The following is a 20,917-nucleotide window of genomic DNA, read 5'->3' as shown; positions in this document are numbered from 1 at the left end:
ATCAGCATATATCTCCTTTAATAGTCTCATATAGAGCGCTGTGCTAAACGCACCTTTGGACACCCTATATTAATCATTGTTTTATCTAATTCTCTTTCTTTTCATATTAATCATTGTTTTATATAATAATATTTCTTTTCATATTAATCATTGTTTTATGAATTTCTCTTTCTTTTCATATTAATCATTGTTTTATAGAATTCTCTTTCTTTTCATATTAATCATTGTTTTATGAATTTCTCTTTCTTTTCATATTAATCATTGTTTTATAGAATTCTCTTTCTTTTCATATTCATCATTGTTTTATAGAATTCTCTTTCTTTTCATATTCATCATTGTTTTATGAATTTCTCTTTCTTTTCATATTAATCATTGTTTTATAGAATTCTCTTTCTTTTCATATTAATCATTGTTTTATAGAATTCTCTTTCTTTTCATATTAATCATTGTTTTATGAATTTCTCTCGATATTAATGAATGCCCTCTTAGTATTGCCATCAAAGCGAATTCAATAGAAATTGTCCAATTCCTAGTTGATCATGGTGCAGATGTTAACATGAAACTTATTCTCTTTCTTTTCATATTCATCATTGTTTTATGGAATTCTCTTTCTTTTCATATTAATCATTGTTTTATATAATAATATTTCTTTTCATATTTATCACTGTTTTATTACTTTCTCTTTCTTTTCATATTAATCATTGTTTTATCTAATTCTCTTTCTTTTCACATTTATCATTGTTTTATGAATTTCTCTCGATATTAATGAATGCCCTCTTAGTATTGCCATCAAAGCGAATTCAATAGAAATTGTCCAATTCCTAGTTGATCATGGTGCAGATGTTAACATGAAACTTATTCTCTTTCTTTTCATATTAATCATTGTTTTATGGAATTCTCTTTCTTTTCATATTTGTTGTGCATGAAAAATAGCGTGACTTCACTTTTGACAAAAAGTGACACTATTTATGATGGTTTTGTCATTTATTTGTCAGATTTATAAATGGATAATAATGCTGGAAATCAGATATTAATTAAAAATATTTAAGATTTATGTTCGAATTGAAAAGCAAAACGATATTTTTTTAATTGAAAAACGTTATTATCTGATATTTTGAAGTTTTTAATATTTGTTAGTATCTTAAATTATTGAATGCATACGTTTTTTATGTTCTCAATTTTAAAAAAAAATTGTGAAGAATTTAGTTTTTTGGAGATGGATGTTTAATATTTGTGAGTGAGAATGCAAGCAGGAGTTTGGTACTTTAAGGCTAGGTTGAGATAGATTTCCCATTATATTATCTGTGAATATATTGTTTGAAAATTCAAGATATAAAAATATATTATCAAAAAATTTTATATTTTTAAATACAATAGGGTGAAGTATAGGACGATGAGATAGCAAGGATATATTTTATAATGGGAGGTAATCTGAAGATAAGTAGCAAATTTTATGCGATTTTGATTGGGAGTTGGAGGGTGTGAGTACTATAGCATGTAATAGTATCTCACACCCTCCAATTCTTCCTATGGCGCCGAAAAATTTTTGGTGAAATGCGACGACATTTCACCAAAAATTTTCGGCGCCATATAGAGAACTATAGTCTGCGAGGTACTGATTCTATCTATGTACCTCGCAGACCATAGTTCTCAGCCAAAATGTCAAAAATTTCGGAAATTCGAAATAATTTTTTTGACAAAAAATTAACCGTTTAACATTGCCAAAAATCTAAAAAACTCACAATTTTTTTAAATTGATAAACCTCAAACCGTTTCCAATCAATAATTTGAGAGTCTATATGATAATGTAAAAGTTAAAACATTCATGTATTTAAGTATTTCTTTAAAATATTAAGTTTTTTATTTTTCCAATAAAATTCTAATATCAAATATTTTTATTTCACGATTAATTTTATTTATATTTTTATAGTTTTTTTTAAGAAAAAATATTGTTAGGGTTTTATGGATTTTCAATTAATATACAAGATAATTCATGAATGTATATATTTCCCAGTTTTTAAGGATGCAACACTTTACATTTGTAAACTGTCAAAAGTGAAGTCACGCTATTTTTCATGCATTACAATATTAATCATTGTTTTATGACATTCTCTTTCTTTTCATATAGGGTGTCCAAAGGTGTGTTTAGCACAAACCTGAATACTGCGAATAGAAATAAACAAGTTACATATATATAAAGTTTATTTAAATATAATCACCATTGGATTCAATCACGCGTTCGCAGCGATCGATCCAGGCTTGAAAGACACGCTTTAAATCATCATGAGAAAATTGCTCAAATTGCTCTCTTACAAAATTTTCAAGATCATCTGGACTCGCGAATTCGCGTCCTTCAGCTCTCTTTTTTAGCGTGCCGAATAAATAAAAGTCAGAGGGTGCAATATCAGGTGAATAAATTGGGTTTGGAACAACTTTGACATTGTTTTCCACCAAGTAATTCATTACCTTATGACTTTTGTGAACTCTTGAATTATCAAAATGAATTGCAAACTTTTGTTTTTGTTGTTTGGATTTCTCAAACTCATCAGAATTGATAATTTGAGTAAGAACATTGTCAATTAGATACTGAGCATTCATCGTATTAGGTTTTTGAAGAATATCAATTGCGATGATACCATTCACGCCCCAAAAAACCGACAACATAATCATTGGTGTGTCAATTTTTTCTTCGGGAATGTTTGCGGATTTTCATCCTTCGGGATCCACATGATTTTGGCTTCTATTGCATATTGAAACCAAGACTCGTCCCCTGTTACTAAAAAGCGAAACTTCTTGGATTGATACGCACCCAATATAGAGAGGAGCTCTTTCGAAGATTGGACTCTAGATTTTTTTTGAACTGAATTAAGGTTGTGCGGAACCCAACGTGTATACGCTAGTTTGTAGTTCAAATAATTGTGCAGATAATAACTGACTATTGTACGTGGTATCTTTGTCATCTCCTCTATCCTTCTGAGTGATGCTCTTGGGTCTTCATCTAGCGCTTGAAGAATTGCTTTGATTTTTCTTTGATCCGGCGATTTTTTGTCAATTTTTATGATGGGCGCCTTTTTGTTCATGAAGTGATACATCCTAACATGATACGTTACAGTGGAATAGCTAGGAGCATCCATACCGAAGCATTTTACCAATGTCTCGTAGATTTTTTTACAGTCTTTGCATTTTTTTGCAAGAGCGAGGATGTTTTCTTTATGATTCATTAAAAAAATGAAAAAAATCCCGCCAAAACTTCCCGCGAAACCGCCTCTTGTCTCAAAATTCATTTTATATCCCGGCATGGCGCCAAAATACAACTTACTCATCATATACATATATTCATATTTTTTATTATATATTTATAATCAGCATATATCTCCTTTAATAGTCTCATATAGAGCGCTGTGCTAAACGCACCTTTGGACACCCTATATTAATCATTGTTTTATCTAATTCTCTTTCTTTTCATATTAATCATTGTTTTATCTAATTCTCTTTCTTTTCATATTAATCATTGTTTTATTACTTTCTCTTTCTTTTCATATTAATCATTGTTTTATAGAATTCTCTTTCTTTTCATATTAATCATTGTTTTATGAATTTCTCTTTCTTTTCATATTAATCATTGTTTTATAGAATTCTCTTTCTTTTCATATTCATCATTGTTTTATGAATTTCTCTTTCTTTTCATATTAATCATTGTTTTATAGAATTCTCTTTCTTTTCATATTAATCATTGTTTTATAGAATTCTCTTTCTTTTCATATTAATCATTGTTTTATGAATTTCTCTCGATATTAATGAATGCCCTCTTAGTATTGCCATCAAAGCGAATTCAATAGAAATTGTCAAATTCCTAGTTGATCATGGTGCAGATGTTAACATGAAACTTATTCTCTTTCTTTTCATATTCATCATTGTTTTATTACTTTCTCTTTCTTTTCATATTAATCATTGTTTTATTACTTTCTCTTTCTTTTCATATTAATCATTGTTTTATATAATAATATTTCTTTTCATATTAATCATTGTTTTATGAATTTCTCTTTCTTTTCATATTAATCATTGTTTTATAGAATTCTCTTTCTTTTGATATTAATCATTGTTTTATTACTTTCTCTTTCTTTTCATATTAATCATTGTTTTATAGAATTCTCTTTCTTTTCATATTAATCATTGTTTTATGAATTTCTCTCGATATTAATGAATGCCCTCTTAGTATTGCCATCAAAGCGAATTCAATAGAAATTGTCAAATTCCTAGTTGATCATGGTGCAGATGTTAACATGAAACTTATTCTCTTTCTTTTCATATTAATCATTGTTTTATGAATTTCTCTTTCTTTTCATATTAATCATTGTTTTATAGAATTCTCTTTCTTTTCATATTAATCATTGTTTTATTATTTCTCTTTCTTTCATATTAATCATTGTTTTATATAATAATTTCTTTTCATATTAATCATTGTTTTATAGAATTCTCTTTCTTTTCATATTAATCATTGTTTTATAGAATTCTCTTTCTTTTCATATTAATCATTGTTTTATGAATTTCTCTTTCTTTTCATATTAATCATTGTTTTATAGAATTCTCTTTCTTTTCATATTAATCATTGTTTTATAGAATTCTCTTTCTTTTCATATTAATCATTGTTTTATATAATAATATTTCTTTTCATATTAATCATTGTTTTATTACTTTCTCTTTCTTTTCATATTAATCATTGTTTTATTACTTTCTCTTTCTTTTCATATTAATCATTGTTTTATATAATAATCTTTCTTTTCATATTAATCATTGTTTTATTACTTTCTCTTTCTTTTCATATTAATCATTGTTTTATACTTTCTCTTTCTTTTCATATTAATCATTGTTTTATATAATCTATTTCTTTTCATATTAATCATTGTTTTATGAATTCTCTTTCTTTTCATATTAATCATTGTTTTATAGAATTCTCTTTCTTTCATATTAATCATTGTTTTATCTAATTCTCTTTCTTTTCATATTAATCATTGTTTTATCTTTCTCTTTCTTTTCATATTAATCATTGTTTTATACTTCTCTTTCTTTTCATATTAATCATTGTTTTATAGAATTCTCTTTCTTTTCATATTAATCATTTTTTTTATTATATATATTATTTTCTTTTCATATTAATCATTGTTTTATAGAATTCTCTTCTTTTCATATTAATCATTGTTTTATAGAATTCTCTTTCTTTTCATATTAATCATTGTTTTATAGAATTCTCTTTCTTTTCATATTAATCATTGTTTTATAGAATTCTCTTTTCTTTTCATATTAATCATTGTTTTTATAGAATTCTCTTTCTTTTCATATTCATCATTGTTTTATAGAATTCTCTTTCTTTTCATATTAATCATTGTTTTATAGATTCTCTTTCTTTTCATATTAATCATTGTTTTATAGAATTCTCTTTCTTTTCATATTAATCATTGTTTTATATAATATTTCTTTTCATATTAATCATTGTTTTTATAGAATTCTCTTTCTTTTCATATTAATCATTGTTTTATAGAATTCTCTTTCTTTTCATAATTAATCATTGTTTTATGAATTTCTCTTTCTTTCATATTAATCATTGTTTTATAGAATTCTCTTTCTTTTCATATTAATCATTGTTTTATAGAATTCTCTTTCTTTTCATATTCATCATTGTTTTATGAATTCTCTTCTTTTCATATTAATCATTGTTTTATGAATTCTCTTTCTTTTCATATTAATCATTGTTTTATAGAATTCTCTTTCTTTCATATTAATCATTGTTTATATAATAATATTCTTTCATATTAATCATTGTTTTATTACTTTCTCTTTCTTTTCATATTAATCATTGTTTTATTACTTTCTCTTTCTTTTCATATTAATCATTGTTTTTAAATAATATTTCTTTTCATATTAATCATTGTTTATGATTTCTCTTTCTTTTCATATTAATCATTGTTTTATAGAATTCTCTTTCTTTTCATATTAATCATTGTTTTATCTAATTCTCTTTCTTTTCATATTAATCATTGTTTTATTACTTTCTCTTTCTTTTCATATTAATCATTGTTTATAGAATTCTCTTTCTTTTCATATTAATCATTGTTTTATAGAATTCTCTTTCTTTTCATATTAATCATTGTTTTATATAATAATATTTCTTTTCATATTAATCATTGTTTTATAGAATTCTCTTTCTTTTCATATTAATCATTGTTATTATAGAATTCATTTCTTTTCATTATTCTCATTGTTTTATAGAATTCTCTTTCTTCATATTAATGCATTGTTTTATCTAATTCTCTCTTTCTTTTCATATTAATCATTGTTTTATATAATAATATTATCTTTTCATATAGGTGTCCAAAGGTGCGTTTAGCACAGCGCTCTATATGAGACTATTAAAGGATATATGCTGATTATAAATATATAATAAAAAATATGAATATATGTATATGATAGTAAGTTGTATTTTGGCGCATGCCGGGATATAAAATGAATTTTGAGACAAGAGGCGGTTTCGGGGAAGTTTTGGCGGGATTTTTTTCATTTTTTAATGAATCATAAAGAAAACATCCTCGCTCTTGCAAAAAAATGCAAAGACTGTAAAAAAATCTACGAGACATTGGTAAAATGCTTCGGTATGGATGCTCCTAGCTATTCCACTGTAACGTATCATGTTAGGATTATCACTTCATGAACAAAAAGGCGCCCATCATAAAAAATTGACAAAAATCGCCGGATCAAAGAAAAATCAAAGCAATTTTCAGCGCTAGATGAAGACCCAAGAGCATCACTCAGAAGGATAGAGGAATGACAAAGATACACGTACAATAGTCAGTTATTATCTGCACAATTATTTGAACTACAAACTAGCGTATACACGTTGGGTGTTCCGCACAACCTAATTCAGTTCAAAAAAAATCTAGAGTCCAATCTTCGAAAGAGCTCCTCTCTATATTGGGTGCGTATCAATCCAAGAAGTTTTCGCTTTTTAGTAACAGGGGACGAGTCTTGGTTTCAATATGCAATAGAAGCCAAAATCATGTGGATCCCGAAGGATGAAATGAATCCGCAAAACATTCCCGAAGAAAAAATTGACACACCAATGATTATGTTGTCGGTTTTTTGGGGCGTGAATGGTATCATCGCAATTGATATTCTTCAAAAACTAATACGATGAATGCTCAGTATCTAATTGACAATGTTCTTACTCAATTATCAATTCTGATGAGTTTGAGAAATCCAAACAACAAAAACAAAAGTTTGCAATTCATTTTGATAATTCAAAGAGTTCACAAAAGTCATAAGGTAATGAATTACTTGGTGGAAAACAATGTCAAAGTTGTTCCAAACCCAATTTATTCACCTGATATTGCACCCTCTGACTTTTATTTATTCGGCACGCTAAAAAAGAGAGCTGAAGGACGCGAATTCGCGAGTACAGATGATCTTGAAAATTTTGTAAGAGAGCAATTTGAGCAATTTTCTCATGATGATTTAAAAGCGTGTCTTTCAAGCTGGATCGATCGCTGCGAACGCGTGATTGAATCCAATGGTGATTATATTTAAATAAACTTTATATATATGTAACTTGTTTATTTCTATTCGCAGTATTCAGGTTTGTGCTAAACCACCTTTGGACACCCTATATTAATCATTGTTTTTATATACTTTCTCTTTCTTTTCATATTCATCATTGTTTTATCTAATTCTCTTTCTTTTCATATTAATCATTGTTTATTACTTTCTCTTTCTTTTCATATTAATCATTGTTTTATAGAATTCTCTTTCTTTTCATATTAATCATTGTTTTATGAATTTCTCTTTCTTTTCATATTAATCATTGTTTTATGAATTTCTCTTTCTTTTCATATTAATCATTGTTTTATATAATAATATTTCTTTTCATATTAATCATTGTTTTATAGAATTCTCTTTCTTTTCATATTAATCATTGTTTTATAGAATTCTCTTTCTTTTCATATTAATCATTGTTTTTATAGAATTCTCTTTCTTTTCATATTCATCATTGTTTTATAGAATTCTCTTTCTTTTTCATATTAATCATTGTTTTATAGAATTCTCTTTCTTTTCATATTAATCATTTTTTATAGAATTCTCTTTCTTTTCATATTCATCATTGTTTTATAGAATTCTCTTTCTTTTCATATTAATCATTGTTTTATAGAATTCTCTTTCTTTTCATATTAATTCATTGTTTTATAGAATTCTCTTTCTTTTCATATTAATCATTGTTTTATGAATTTCTCTCGATATTAATGAATGCCCTCTTAGTATTGCCATCAAAGCGAATTCAATAGAAATTGTCAAATTCCTAGTTGATCATGGTGCAGATGTTAACATGAAACTTATTCTCTTTCTTTTCATATTCATCATTGTTTTATTACTTTCTCTTTCTTTTCATATTAATCATTGTTTTATTACTTTCTCTTTCTTTTCATATTAATCATTGTTTTATATAATAATATTTCTTTTCATATTAATCATTGTTTTATAGAATTCTCTTCTTTTCATATTAATCATTGTTTTATAGAATTCTCTTTCTTTTCATATTAATCATTGTTTTATTACTTTCTCTTCTTTTCATATTAATCATTGTTTTATAGAATTCTCTTTCTTTTCATATTAATCATTGTTTTATGAATTTCTCTTTCTTTTCATATTAATCATTGTTTTATAGAATTCTCTTTCTTTTCATATTAATCATTGTTTTATGAATTTCTCTTTCTTTTCATATTAATCATTGTTTTATAGAATTCTCTTTCTTTTCATATTAATCATTGTTTTATAGAATTCTCTTTCTTTTCATATTAATCATTGTTTTATGAATTTCTCTCGATATTAATGATGTCTTATATTGCATCAAAATTCAATTTGTCAAATTCCTAGTTGATCATTGAGATTTAACATGAAACTTTCTCTTTCTTTTCATATTCATCATTGTTTTATTACTTTCTTTCTTTTCATATTAATCATTGTTTTATTACTTTCTCTTTCTTTTCATATTAATCATTGTTTTATATAATAATATTTCTTTTCATATTAATCATTGTTTTATGAATTTCTCTTTCTTTTCATATTAATCATTGTTTTATAGAATTCTCTTTCTTTTATATTAATCATTGTTTTTATTCTTTCTCTTTCTTTTCATATTAATCATTGTTTTATAGAATTCTCTTTCTTTTCATATTAATCATTGTTTTATGAATTTCTCTCGATATTAATGATGCCTCTTAGTATTGCCATCAAAGCGAATTCAATAGAAATTGTCCAATTCTATTGATCATGGTGCAGATGTTAACATGAAACTTATTCTCTTTCTTTTCATATTCATCATTGTTTTATGACATTCTCTTTCTTTTCATATTAATCATTGTTTTATGACATTCTCTTTCTTTTCATATTAATCATTGTTTTATAGAATTCTCTTTCTTTTCATATTAATCATTGTTTTATGAATTTCTCTTTCTTTTCATATTAATCATTGTTTTATAGAATTCTCTTTCTTTTCATATTAATCATTGTTTTATAGAATTCTCTTTCTTTTCATATTAATCATTGTTTTATATAATAATATTTCTTTTCATATTAATCATTGTTTTATGAATTTCTCTTTCTTTTCATATTAATCATTGTTTTATTAGAATTCTTTCTTTTCATATTAATCATTGTTTTATGAATTTCTCTTTCTTTTCATATTAATCATTGTTTTATTACTTTCTCTTTCTTTTCATATTAATCATTGTTTTATAGAATTCTCTTTCTTTTCATATTAATCATTGTTTTATGAATTTCTCTTTCTTTTCATATTAATCATTGTTTTATAGAATTCTCTTTCTTTTCATATTAATCATTGTTTTATAGAATTCTCTTTCTTTTCATATTAATCATTGTTTTATATAATAATATTTCTTTTCATATTAATCATTGTTTTATTACTTTCTCTTTCTTTTCATATTAATCATTGTTTTATACTTCTCTTTCTTTTCATATTAATCATTGTTTTATATAATTCTCTTTCTTTTCATATTAATCATTGTTTTATGAATTTCTCTTTCTTTTCATATTAATCATTGTTTTATAGAATTCTCTTTCTTTTCATATTAATCATTGTTTTATAGAATTCTCTTTCTTTTCATATTAATCATTGTTTTATTACTTTCTCTTTCTTTTCATATTAATCATTGTTTTATAGAATTCTCTTTCTTTTCATATTAATCATTGTTTTATAGAATTCTCTTTCTTTTCATATTAATCATTGTTTTATAATAATATTTCTTTTCATATTAATCATTGTTTTATAGAATTCTCTTTCTTTTCATATTAATCATTGTTTTATAGAATTCTCTTTCTTTTCATATTCATCATTGTTTTATAGAATTCTCTTTCTTTTCATATTAATCATTGTTTTATATCTAATTCTCTTTCTTTTCATATTAATCATTGTTTTATATAATAATATTTCTTTTCATATAGGGTGTCCAAAGGTGCGTTTAGCACAGCGCTCTATATGAGACTATTAAAGGAGATATATGCTGATTATAAATATATAATAAAAAATATGAATATATGTATATGATGAGTAAGTTGTATTTTGGCGCCATGCCGGGATATAAAATGAATTTTGAGACAAGAGGCGGTTTCGCGGGAAGTTTTGGCGGGATTTTTTTTCATTTTTTTAATGAATCATAAAGAAAACATCCTCGCTCTTGCAAAAAAATGCAAAGACTGTAAAAAAATCTACGAGACATTGGTAAAATGCTTCGGTATGGATGCTCCTAGCTATTCCACTGTAACGTATCATGTTAGGATGTATCACTTCATGAACAAAAAGGCGCCCATCATAAAAATTGACAAAAAATCGCCGGATCAAAGAAAAATCAAAGCAATTCTTCAAGCGCTAGATGAAGACCCAAGAGCATCACTCAGAAGGATAGAGGAGATGACAAAGATACACGTACAATAGTCAGTTATTATCTGCACAATTATTTGAACTACAAACTAGCGTATACACGTTGGGTTCGCACAACCTTAATTCAGTTCAAAAAAAATCTAGAGTCCAATCTTCGAAAGAGCTTCCTCTCTATATTGGGTGCGTATCAATCAAGAAGTTTCGCTTTTAGTAACAGGGGACGAGTCTTGGTTTCAATATGCAATAGAAGCCAAAATCATGTGGATCCCGAAGGATGAAAATCCGCAAACATTCCCGAAGAAAAAATTGACACACCAATGATTATGTTGTCGGTGTTTTTTGGGGCGTGAATGGTATCATCGCAATTGATAATTCTTCAAAACTAATACGATGAATGCTCAGTATCTAATTGCAATGTTCTTACTCAAATTATCAATTCTGATGAGTTTGAGAAATCCAAACAACAAAAACAAAAGTTTGCAATTCATTTTGATAATTCAAGATTCACAAAAGTCATAAGGTAATGAATTACTTGGTGGAAAACAATGTCAAAGTTGTTCCAAACCAATTTATTCACCTGATATTGCACCCTCTGACTTTTATTTATTCGGCACGCTAAAAAAGAGAGCTGAAGGACGCGAATTCGCGAGTCCAGATGATCTTGAAAATTTTGTAAGAGAGCAATTTGAGCAATTTTCTCATGATGATTTAAAGCGTGTCTTTCAAGCCTGGATCGATCGCTGCGAACGCGTGATTGAATCCAATGGTGATTATATTTAAATAAACTTTATATATATGTAACTTGTTTATTTCTATTTGCAGTATTCAGGTTTGTGCTAACACACCTTTGGACACCCTATATTAATCATTGTTTTATTACTTTCTCTTTCTTTTCATATTCATCATTGTTTTATCTAATTCTCTTTCTTTTCATATTAATCATTGTTTTATTACTTTCTCTTTCTTTTCATATTAATCATTGTTTTATAGAATTCTCTTTCTTTTCATATTAATCATTGTTTTATGAATTTCTCTTTCTTTTCATATTAATCATTGTTTTTATAATAATATTCTTTTCATATTAATCATTGTTTTATGAATTTCTCTTTCTTTTCATATTAATCATTGTTTATTACTTTCTCTTTCTTTTCATATTAATCATTGTTTTATATAATAATATTTCTTTTCATATTAATCATTGTTTTATAGAATTCTCTTTCTTTCATATTAATCATTGTTTTATAGAATTCTCTTTCTTTTCATATTAATCATTGTTTTATAGAATTCTCTTTCTTTTCATATTAATCATTGTTTTATATATATATTTCTTTTTCATATTAATCATTGTTTTATAGAATTCTCTTTTCTTTTCATATTAATCATTGTTTTATAGAATTCTCTTTCTTTTCATATTCATCATTGTTTTATAGAATTCTCTTTCTTTTCATATTAATCATTGTTTTATAGAATTCTCTTTCTTTTCATATTAATCATTGTTTTTAGAATTCTCTTTCTTTTCATATTAATCATTGTTTTATGAATTTCTCTCGATATTAATGAATGCCCTCTTAGTATTGCCATCAAAGCGAATTCAATAGAAATTGTCAAATTCCTAGTTGATCATGGTGCAGATGTTAACATGAAACTTATTCTTTCTTTTCATATTCATCATTGTTTTATTACTTTCTCTTTCTTTTCATATTAATCATTGTTTTATTACTTTCTCTTTCTTTTCATATTAATCATTGTTTTATATAATAATATTTCTTTTCATATTAATCATTGTTTTATGAATTTCTCTTTCTTTTCATATTAATCATTGTTTTATAGAATTCTCTTTCTTTTGATATTAATCATTGTTTTATTACTTTCTCTTTCTTTTCATATTAATCATTGTTTTATAGAATTCTCTTTCTTTTCATATTAATCATTGTTTTATGAATTTCTCTCGATATTAATGAATGCCCTCTTAGTATTGCCATCAAAGCGAATTCAATAGAAATTGTCCAATTCCTAGTTGATCATGGTGCAGATGTTAACATGAAACTTATTCTCTTTCTTTTCATATTCATCATTGTTTTATGACATTCTCTTTCTTTTCATATTAATCATTGTTTTATGACATTCTCTTTCTTTTCATATTAATCATTGTTTTATATAATAATATTTCTTTTCATATTCATCATTGTTTTATGAATTTCTCTTTCTTTTCATATTAATCATTGTTTTATAGAATTCTCTTTCTTTTGATATTAATCATTGTTTTATCTAATTCTCTTTCTTTTCATATTAATCATTGTTTTATATAATAATATTTCTTTTCATATTAATCATTGTTTTATGAATTTCTCTTTCTTTTCATATTAATCATTGTTTTATAGAATTCTCTTTCTTTTCATATTAATCATTGTTTTATAGAATTCTCTTTCTTTTCATATTAATCATTGTTTTATAGAATTCTCTTTCTTTTCATATTCATCATTGTTTTATAGAATTCTCTTTCTTTTCATATTAATCATTGTTTTATAGAATTCTCTTTCTTTTCATATTAATCATTGTTTTATAGAATTCTCTTTCTTTTCATATTAATCATTGTTTTATGAATTTCTCTCGATATTAATGAATGCCCTCTTAGTATTGCCATCAAAGCGAATTCAATAGAAATTGTCAAATTCCTAGTTGATCATGGTGCAGATGTTAACATGAAACTTATTCTCTTTCTTTTCATATTCATCATTGTTTTATTACTTTCTCTTTCTTTTCATATTAATCATTGTTTTATTACTTTCTCTTTCTTTTCATATTAATCATTGTTTTATATAATAATATTTTCTTTTCATATTAATCATTGTTTTATGAATTTCTCTTTCTTTTCATATTAATCATTGTTTTATAGAATTCTCTTTCTTTTGATATTAATCATTGTTTTATTACTTTCTCTTTCTTTTCATATTAATCATTGTTTTATCTAATTTCTTTCTTTTCATATTAATCATTGTTTTATGAATTTCTCTCGATATTAATGAATGCCCTCTTAGTATTGCCATCAAAGCGATTCATAGAAATTGTCCAATTCCTAGTTGATCATGGTGCAGATGTTAACATGAAACTTATTCTCTTTCTTTTCATATTCATCATTGTTTTATGACATTCTCTTTCTTTTCATATTAATCATTGTTTTATGACATTCTCTTTCTTTTCATATTAATCATTGTTTTATAGAATTCTCTTTCTTTTCATATTAATCATTGTTTTATGAATTTCTCTTTCTTTTCATATTAATCATTGTTTTATAGAATTCTCTTTCTTTTGATATTAATCATTGTTTTATCTAATTCTCTTTCTTTTCATATTAATCATTGTTTTATATAATAATATTTCTTTTCATATTAATCATTGTTTTATGAATTTCTCTTTCTTTTCATATTAATCATTGTTTTATTACTTTCTCTTTCTTTTCATATTAATCATTGTTTTATAGAATTCTCTTTCTTTTCATATTAATCATTGTTTTATGAATTTCTCTTTCTTTTCATATTAATCATTGTTTTATAGAATTCTCTTTCTTTTCATATTAATCATTGTTTTATAGAATTCTCTTTCTTTTCATATTAATCATTGTTTTATATAATAATATTCTTTTCATATTAATCATTGTTTTATGAATTTCTCTTTCTTTTCATATTAATCATTGTTTTATTACTTTCTCTTTCTTTTCATATTAATCATTGTTTTATAGAATTCTCTTTCTTTTCATATTAATCATTGTTTTATGAATTTCTCTTTCTTTTCATATTAATCATTGTTTTATATAATAATATTTCTTTTCATATTAATCATTGTTTTATGAATTTCTCTTTCTTTTCATATTAATCATTGTTTTATTACTTTCTCTTTCTTTTCATATTAATCATTGTTTTATATAATAATATTTCTTTTCATATTAATCATTGTTTTATAGAATTCTCTTTCTTTTCATATTAATCATTGTTTTATAGAATTCTCTTTCTTTTCATATTAATCATTGTTTTATTACTTTCTCTTTCTTTTCATATTAATCATTGTTTTATAGAATTCTCTTTCTTTTCATATTAATCATTGTTTTATAGAATTCTCTTTCTTTTCATATTAATCATTGTTTTATCTAATTCTCTTTCTTTTCATATTAATCATTGTTTTATATAATAATATTTCTTTTCATATTAATCATTGTTTTATTACTTTCTCTTTCTTTTCATATTAATCATTGTTTTATAGAATTCTCTTTCTTTTCATATTCATCATTGTTTTATAGAATTCTCTTTCTTTTCATATTAATCATTGTTTTATGAATTTCTCTTTCTTTTCATATTAATCATTGTTTTATACTTTCTCTTTCTTTTCATATTAATCATTGTTTTATTACTTTTCTTTCTTTTCATATTAATCATTGTTTTATATAATAATATTTCTTTTCATATTAATCATTGTTTTATAGAATTCTCTTTCTTTTCATATTAATCATTGTTTTATAGAATTCTCTTTCTTTTCATATTAATCATTGTTTTATAGAATTCTCTTTCTTTTCATATTAATCATTGTTTTATATAATAATTCTTTCTTTTCATATTAATCATTGTTTTATGAATTTCTCTTTCTTTTCATATTAATCATTGTTTTATTACTTTCTCTTTCTTTTCATATTAATCATTGTTTTATAGAATTCTCTTTCTTTTCATATTAATCATTGTTTTATGAATTTCTCTTTCTTTTCATATTAATCATTGTTTTATAGAATTCTCTTTCTTTTCATATTAATCATTGTTTTATAGAATTCTCTTCTTTTCATATTAATCATTGTTTTATATAATAATATTTCTTTTCATATTAATCATTGTTTTATGAATTTCTCTTTCTTTTCATATTAATCATTTTTTATTACTTTCTCTTTCTTTTCATATTAATCATTGTTTTATAGAATTCTCTTTCTTTTCATATTAATCATTGTTTTATGAATTTCTCTTTCTTTTCATATTAATCATTGTTTTATATAATAATATTTCTTTTCATATTAATCATTGTTTTATGAATTTCTCTTTCTTTTCATATTAATCATTGTTTTATTACTTTCTCTTTCTTTTCATATTAATCATTGTTTTATATAATAATATTTCTTTTCATATTAATCATTGTTTTATAGAATTCTCTTTCTTTTCATATTAATCATTGTTTTATAGAATTCTCTTTCTTTTCATATTAATCATTGTTTTATAGAATTCTCTTTCTTTTCATATTAATCATTGTTTTATAGAATTCTCTTTCTTTTCATATTAATCATTGTTTTATAGAATTCTCTTTCTTTTCATATTAATCATTGTTTTATCTAATTCTCTTTCTTTTCATATTAATCATTGTTTTATATAATAATATTTCTTTTCATATAGGGTGTCCAAAGGTGCGTTTAGCACAGCGCTCTATATGAGACTATTAAAGGAGATATATGCTGATTATAAATATATAATAAAAAATATGAATATATGTATATGATGAGTAAGTTGTATTTTGGCGCCATGCCGGGATATAAAATGAATTTTGAGACAAGAGGCGGTTTCGCGGGAAGTTTTGGCGGGATTTTTTTCATTTTTTTAATGAATCATAAAGAAAACATCCTCGCTCTTGCAAAAAAATGCAAAGACTGTAAAAAAATCTACGAGACATTGGTAAAATGCTTCGGTATGGATGCTCCTAGCTATTCCACTGTAACGTATCATGTTAGGATGTATCACTTCATGAACAAAAAGGCGCCCATCATAAAAATTGACAAAAAATCGCCGGATCAAAGAAAAATCAAAGCAATTCTTCAAGCGCTAGATGAAGACCCAAGAGCATCACTCAGAAGGATAGAGGAGATGACAAAGATACCACGTACAATAGTCAGTTATTATCTGCACAATTATTTGAACTACAAACTAGCGTATACACGTTGGGTTCCGCACAACCTTAATTCAGTTCAAAAAAAATCTAGAGTCCAATCTTCGAAAGAGCTCCTCTCTATATTGGGTGCGTATCAATCCAAGAAGTTTCGCTTTTTAGTAACAGGGGACGAGTCTTGGTTTCAATATGCAATAGAAGCCAAAATCATGTGGATCCCGAAGGATGAAAATCCGCAAACATTCCGAAGAAAAAATTGACACACCAATGATTATGTTGTCGGTTTTTTGGGGCGTGAATGGTATCATCGCAATTGATATTCTTCAAAAACCTAATACGATGAATGCTCAGTATCTAATTGACAATGTTCTTACTCAAATTATCAATTCTGATGAGTTTGAGAAATCCAAACAACAAAACAAAAGTTTGCAATTCATTTTGATAATTCAAGAGTTCACAAAAGTCATAAGGTAATGAATTACTTGGTGGAAAACAATGTCAAAGTTGTTCCAAACCCAATTTATTCACCTGATATTGCACCCTCTGACTTTTATTTATTCGGCACGCTAAAAAAGAGAGCTGAAGGACGCGAATTCGCGAGTCCAGATGATCTTGAAAATTTTGTAAGAGAGCAATTTGAGCAATTTTCTCATGATGATTTAAAGCGTGTCTTTCAAGCCTGGATCGATCGCTGCGAACGCGTGATTGAATCCAATGGTGATTATATTTAAATAAACTTTATATATATGTAACTTGTTTATTTCTATTTGCAGTATTCAGGTTTGTGCTAAACACACCTTTGGACACCCTATATTAATCATTGTTTTATTACTTTCTCTTTCTTTTCATATTCATCATTGTTTTATCTAATTCTCTTTCTTTTCATATTAATCATTGTTTTATTACTTTCTCTTTCTTTTCATATTAATCATTGTTTTATAGAATTCTCTTTCTTTTCATATTAATCATTGTTTTATGAATTTCTCTTTCTTTTCATATTAATCATTGTTTTATAGAATTCTCTTTCTTTTCATATTAATCATTGTTTTATTACTTTCTCTTTCTTTTCATATTAATCATTGTTTTATGAATTTCTCTTTCTTTTCATATTAATCATTGTTTTATATAATAATATTTCTTTTCATATTAATCATTGTTTTATATAATAATATTTCTTTTCATATTCATCATTGTTTTATGAATTTCTCTTTCTTTTCATATTAATCATTGTTTTATAGAATTCTCTTTCTTTTCATATTCATCATTGTTTTATTACTTTCTCTTTCTTTTCATATTAATCATTGTTTTATGAATTTCTCTTTCTTTTCATATTAATCATTGTTTTATTACTTTCTCTTTCTTTTCATATTAATCATTGTTTTATATAATAATATTTCTTTTCATATTAATCATTGTTTTATAGAATTCTCTTTCTTTTCATATTAATCATTGTTTTATAGAATTCTCGTTCTTTTCATATTAATCATTGTTTTATTACTTTCTCTTTCTTTTCATATTAATCATTGTTTTATGAATTTCTCTCGATATTAATGAATGCCCTCTTAGTATTGCCATCAAAGCGAATTCAATAGAAATTGTCCAATTCCTAGTTGATCATGGTGCAGATGTTAACATGAAACTTATTCTCTTTCTTTTCATATTCATCATTGTTTTATTACTTTCTCTTTCTTTTCATATTAATCATTGTTTTATAGAATTCTCTTTCTTTTCATATTAATCATTGTTTTATAGAATTCTCTTTCTTTTCATATTAATCATTGTTTTATTACTTTCTCTTTCTTTTCATATTAATCATTGTTTTATAGAATTCTCTTTCTTTTCATATTCATCATTGTTTTATAGAATTCTCTTTCTTTTCATATTAATCATTGTTTTATAGAATTCTCTTTCTTTTCATATTAATCATTGTTTTATAGAATTCTCTTTCTTTTCATATTAATCATTGTTTTATGAATTTCTTTCGATATTAATGAATGCCCTCTTAGTATTGCCATCAAAGCGAATTCAATAGAAATTGTCCAATTCCTAGTTGATCATGGTGCAGATGTTAACATGAAACTTATTCTCTTTCTTTTCATATTTATCATTGTTTTATGACATTCTCTTTCTTTTCATATTAATCATTGTTTTATTACTTTCTCTTTCTTTTCATATTAATCATTGTTTTATATAATAATATTTCTTTTCATATTAATCATTGTTTTATTACTTTCTCTTTCTTTTCATATTAATCATTGTTTTATGAATTTCTCTTTCTTTTCATATTAATCATTGTTTTATAGAATTCTCTTTCTTTTCATATTAATCATTGTTTTATATAATAATATTTCTTTTCATATTAATCATTGTTTTATGAATTTCTCTTTCTTTTCATATTAATCATTGTTTTATTACTTTCTCTTTCTTTTCATATTAATCATTGTTTTATATAATAATATTTCTTTTCATATTAATCATTGTTTTATAGAATTCTCTTTCTTTTCATATTAATCATTGTTTTATAGAATTCTCTTTCTTTTCATATTCATCATTGTTTTATGAATTTCTCTTTCTTTTCATATTCATCATTGTTTTATAGAATTCTCTTTCTTTTCATATTAATCATTGTTTTATAGAATTCTCTTTCTTTTCATATTAATCATTGTTTTATAGAATTCTCTTTCTTTTCATATTCATCATTGTTTTATAGAATTCTCTTTCTTTTCATATTAATCATTGTTTTATAGAATTCTCTTTTTCATATTAATCATTGTTTTATAGAATTCTCTTTCTTTTCATATTAATCATTGTTTTATAGAATTCTCTTTCTTTTCATATTAATCATTGTTTTATAGAATTCTCTTTCTTTTCATATTAATCATTGTTTTATAGAATTCTCTTTCTTTTCATATTAATCATTGTTTTATGAATTTCTTTCGATATTAATGAATGCCCTCTTAGTATTGCCATCAAAGCGAATTCAATAGAAATTGTCCAATTCCTAGTTGATCATGGTGCAGATGTTAACATGAAACTTATTCTCTTTCTTTTCATATTTATCATTGTTTTATATAATAATATTTCTTTTCATATTCATCATTGTTTTATTACTTTCTCTTTCTTTTCATATTAATCATTGTTTTATATAATAATATTTCTTTTCATATTAATCATTGTTTTATAGAATTCTCTTTCTTTTCATATTAATCATTGTTTTATGAATTTCTCTTTCTTTTCATATTAATCATTGTTTTATAGAATTCTCTTTCTTTTCATATTAATCATTGTTTTATATAATAATATTTCTTTTCATATTAATCATTGTTTTATGAATTTCTCTTTCTTTTCATATTAATCATTGTTTTATTACTTTCTCTTTCTTTTCATATTAATCATTGTTTTATAGAATTCTCTTTCTTTTCATATTAATCATTGTTTTATAGAATTCTCTTTCTTTTCATATTAATCATTGTTTTATGAATTTCTCTTTCTTTTCATATTAATCATTGTTTTATAGAATTCTCTTTCTTTTCATATTAATCATTGTTTTATAGAATTCTCTTTCTTTTCATATTAATCATTGTTTTATATAATAATATTTCTTTTCATATTAATCATTGTTTTATGAATTTCTCTTTCTTTTCATATTAATCATTGTTTTATAGAATTCTCTTTCTTTTCATATTAATCATTGTTTTATATAATAATATTTCTTTTCATATTAATCATTGTTTTATAGAATTCTCTTTCTTTTCATATTAATCATTGTTTTATAGAATTCTCTTTCTTTTCATATTAATCATTGTTTTATAGAATTCTCTTTCTTTTCATATTAATCATTGTTTTATGAATTTCTCTCGATATTAATGAATGCCCTCTTAGTATTGCCATCAAAGCGAATTCAATAGAAATTGTCAAATTCCTAGTTGATCATGGTGCAGATGTTAACATGAAACTTATTCTCTTTCTTTTCATATTCATCATTGTTTTATATAATAATATTTCTTTTCATATTAATCATTGTTTTATTACTTTCTCTTTCTTTTCATATTAATCATTGTTTTA

At 24.2% G+C, this 20,917-nt stretch overlaps 4 pseudogenes across 4 annotated transcripts, besides 5 other annotated features; 3 read left to right on the top strand and 1 right to left on the bottom strand.

The window, feature by feature from the left end:
- Positions 1-67: part of a mobile genetic element that runs on past the window's edge.
- A 2,058-nt stretch (positions 68-2,125) lies between these two features.
- Positions 2,126-3,428: a mobile genetic element.
- On the bottom strand, positions 2,206-3,332 carry TVAGG3_0574070 (annotated as a pseudogene). The gene has a single exon. A coding segment is annotated over exon 1 (1,127 nt).
- A 2,936-nt stretch (positions 3,429-6,364) lies between the features above and the next one.
- Positions 6,365-7,657: a mobile genetic element.
- TVAGG3_0574050 lies at positions 6,456-7,578 on the top strand (annotated as a pseudogene). The gene has a single exon. A coding segment is annotated over exon 1 (1,123 nt).
- A 2,846-nt stretch (positions 7,658-10,503) lies between the features above and the next one.
- Positions 10,504-11,801: a mobile genetic element.
- Positions 10,600-11,722, top strand: TVAGG3_0574030 (annotated as a pseudogene). The gene has a single exon. A coding segment is annotated over exon 1 (1,123 nt).
- A 4,561-nt stretch (positions 11,802-16,362) lies between the features above and the next one.
- Positions 16,363-17,663: a mobile genetic element.
- Positions 16,459-17,583, top strand: TVAGG3_0574000 (annotated as a pseudogene). Its single transcript has one exon. A coding segment is annotated over exon 1 (1,125 nt).
- Positions 17,664-20,917: the final 3,254 nt, after the last annotated feature.

The sequence above is a fragment of the Trichomonas vaginalis genome, chromosome II, assembly GCF_026262505.1.
Source record: "Trichomonas vaginalis G3 chromosome II, whole genome shotgun sequence".
In the NCBI taxonomy this organism is placed as follows: domain Eukaryota; phylum Parabasalia; order Trichomonadida; family Trichomonadidae; genus Trichomonas; species Trichomonas vaginalis.
Note: the sequence above shows the minus strand (reverse complement) of the source record. Positions and strands in the feature narration are given on the sequence as shown.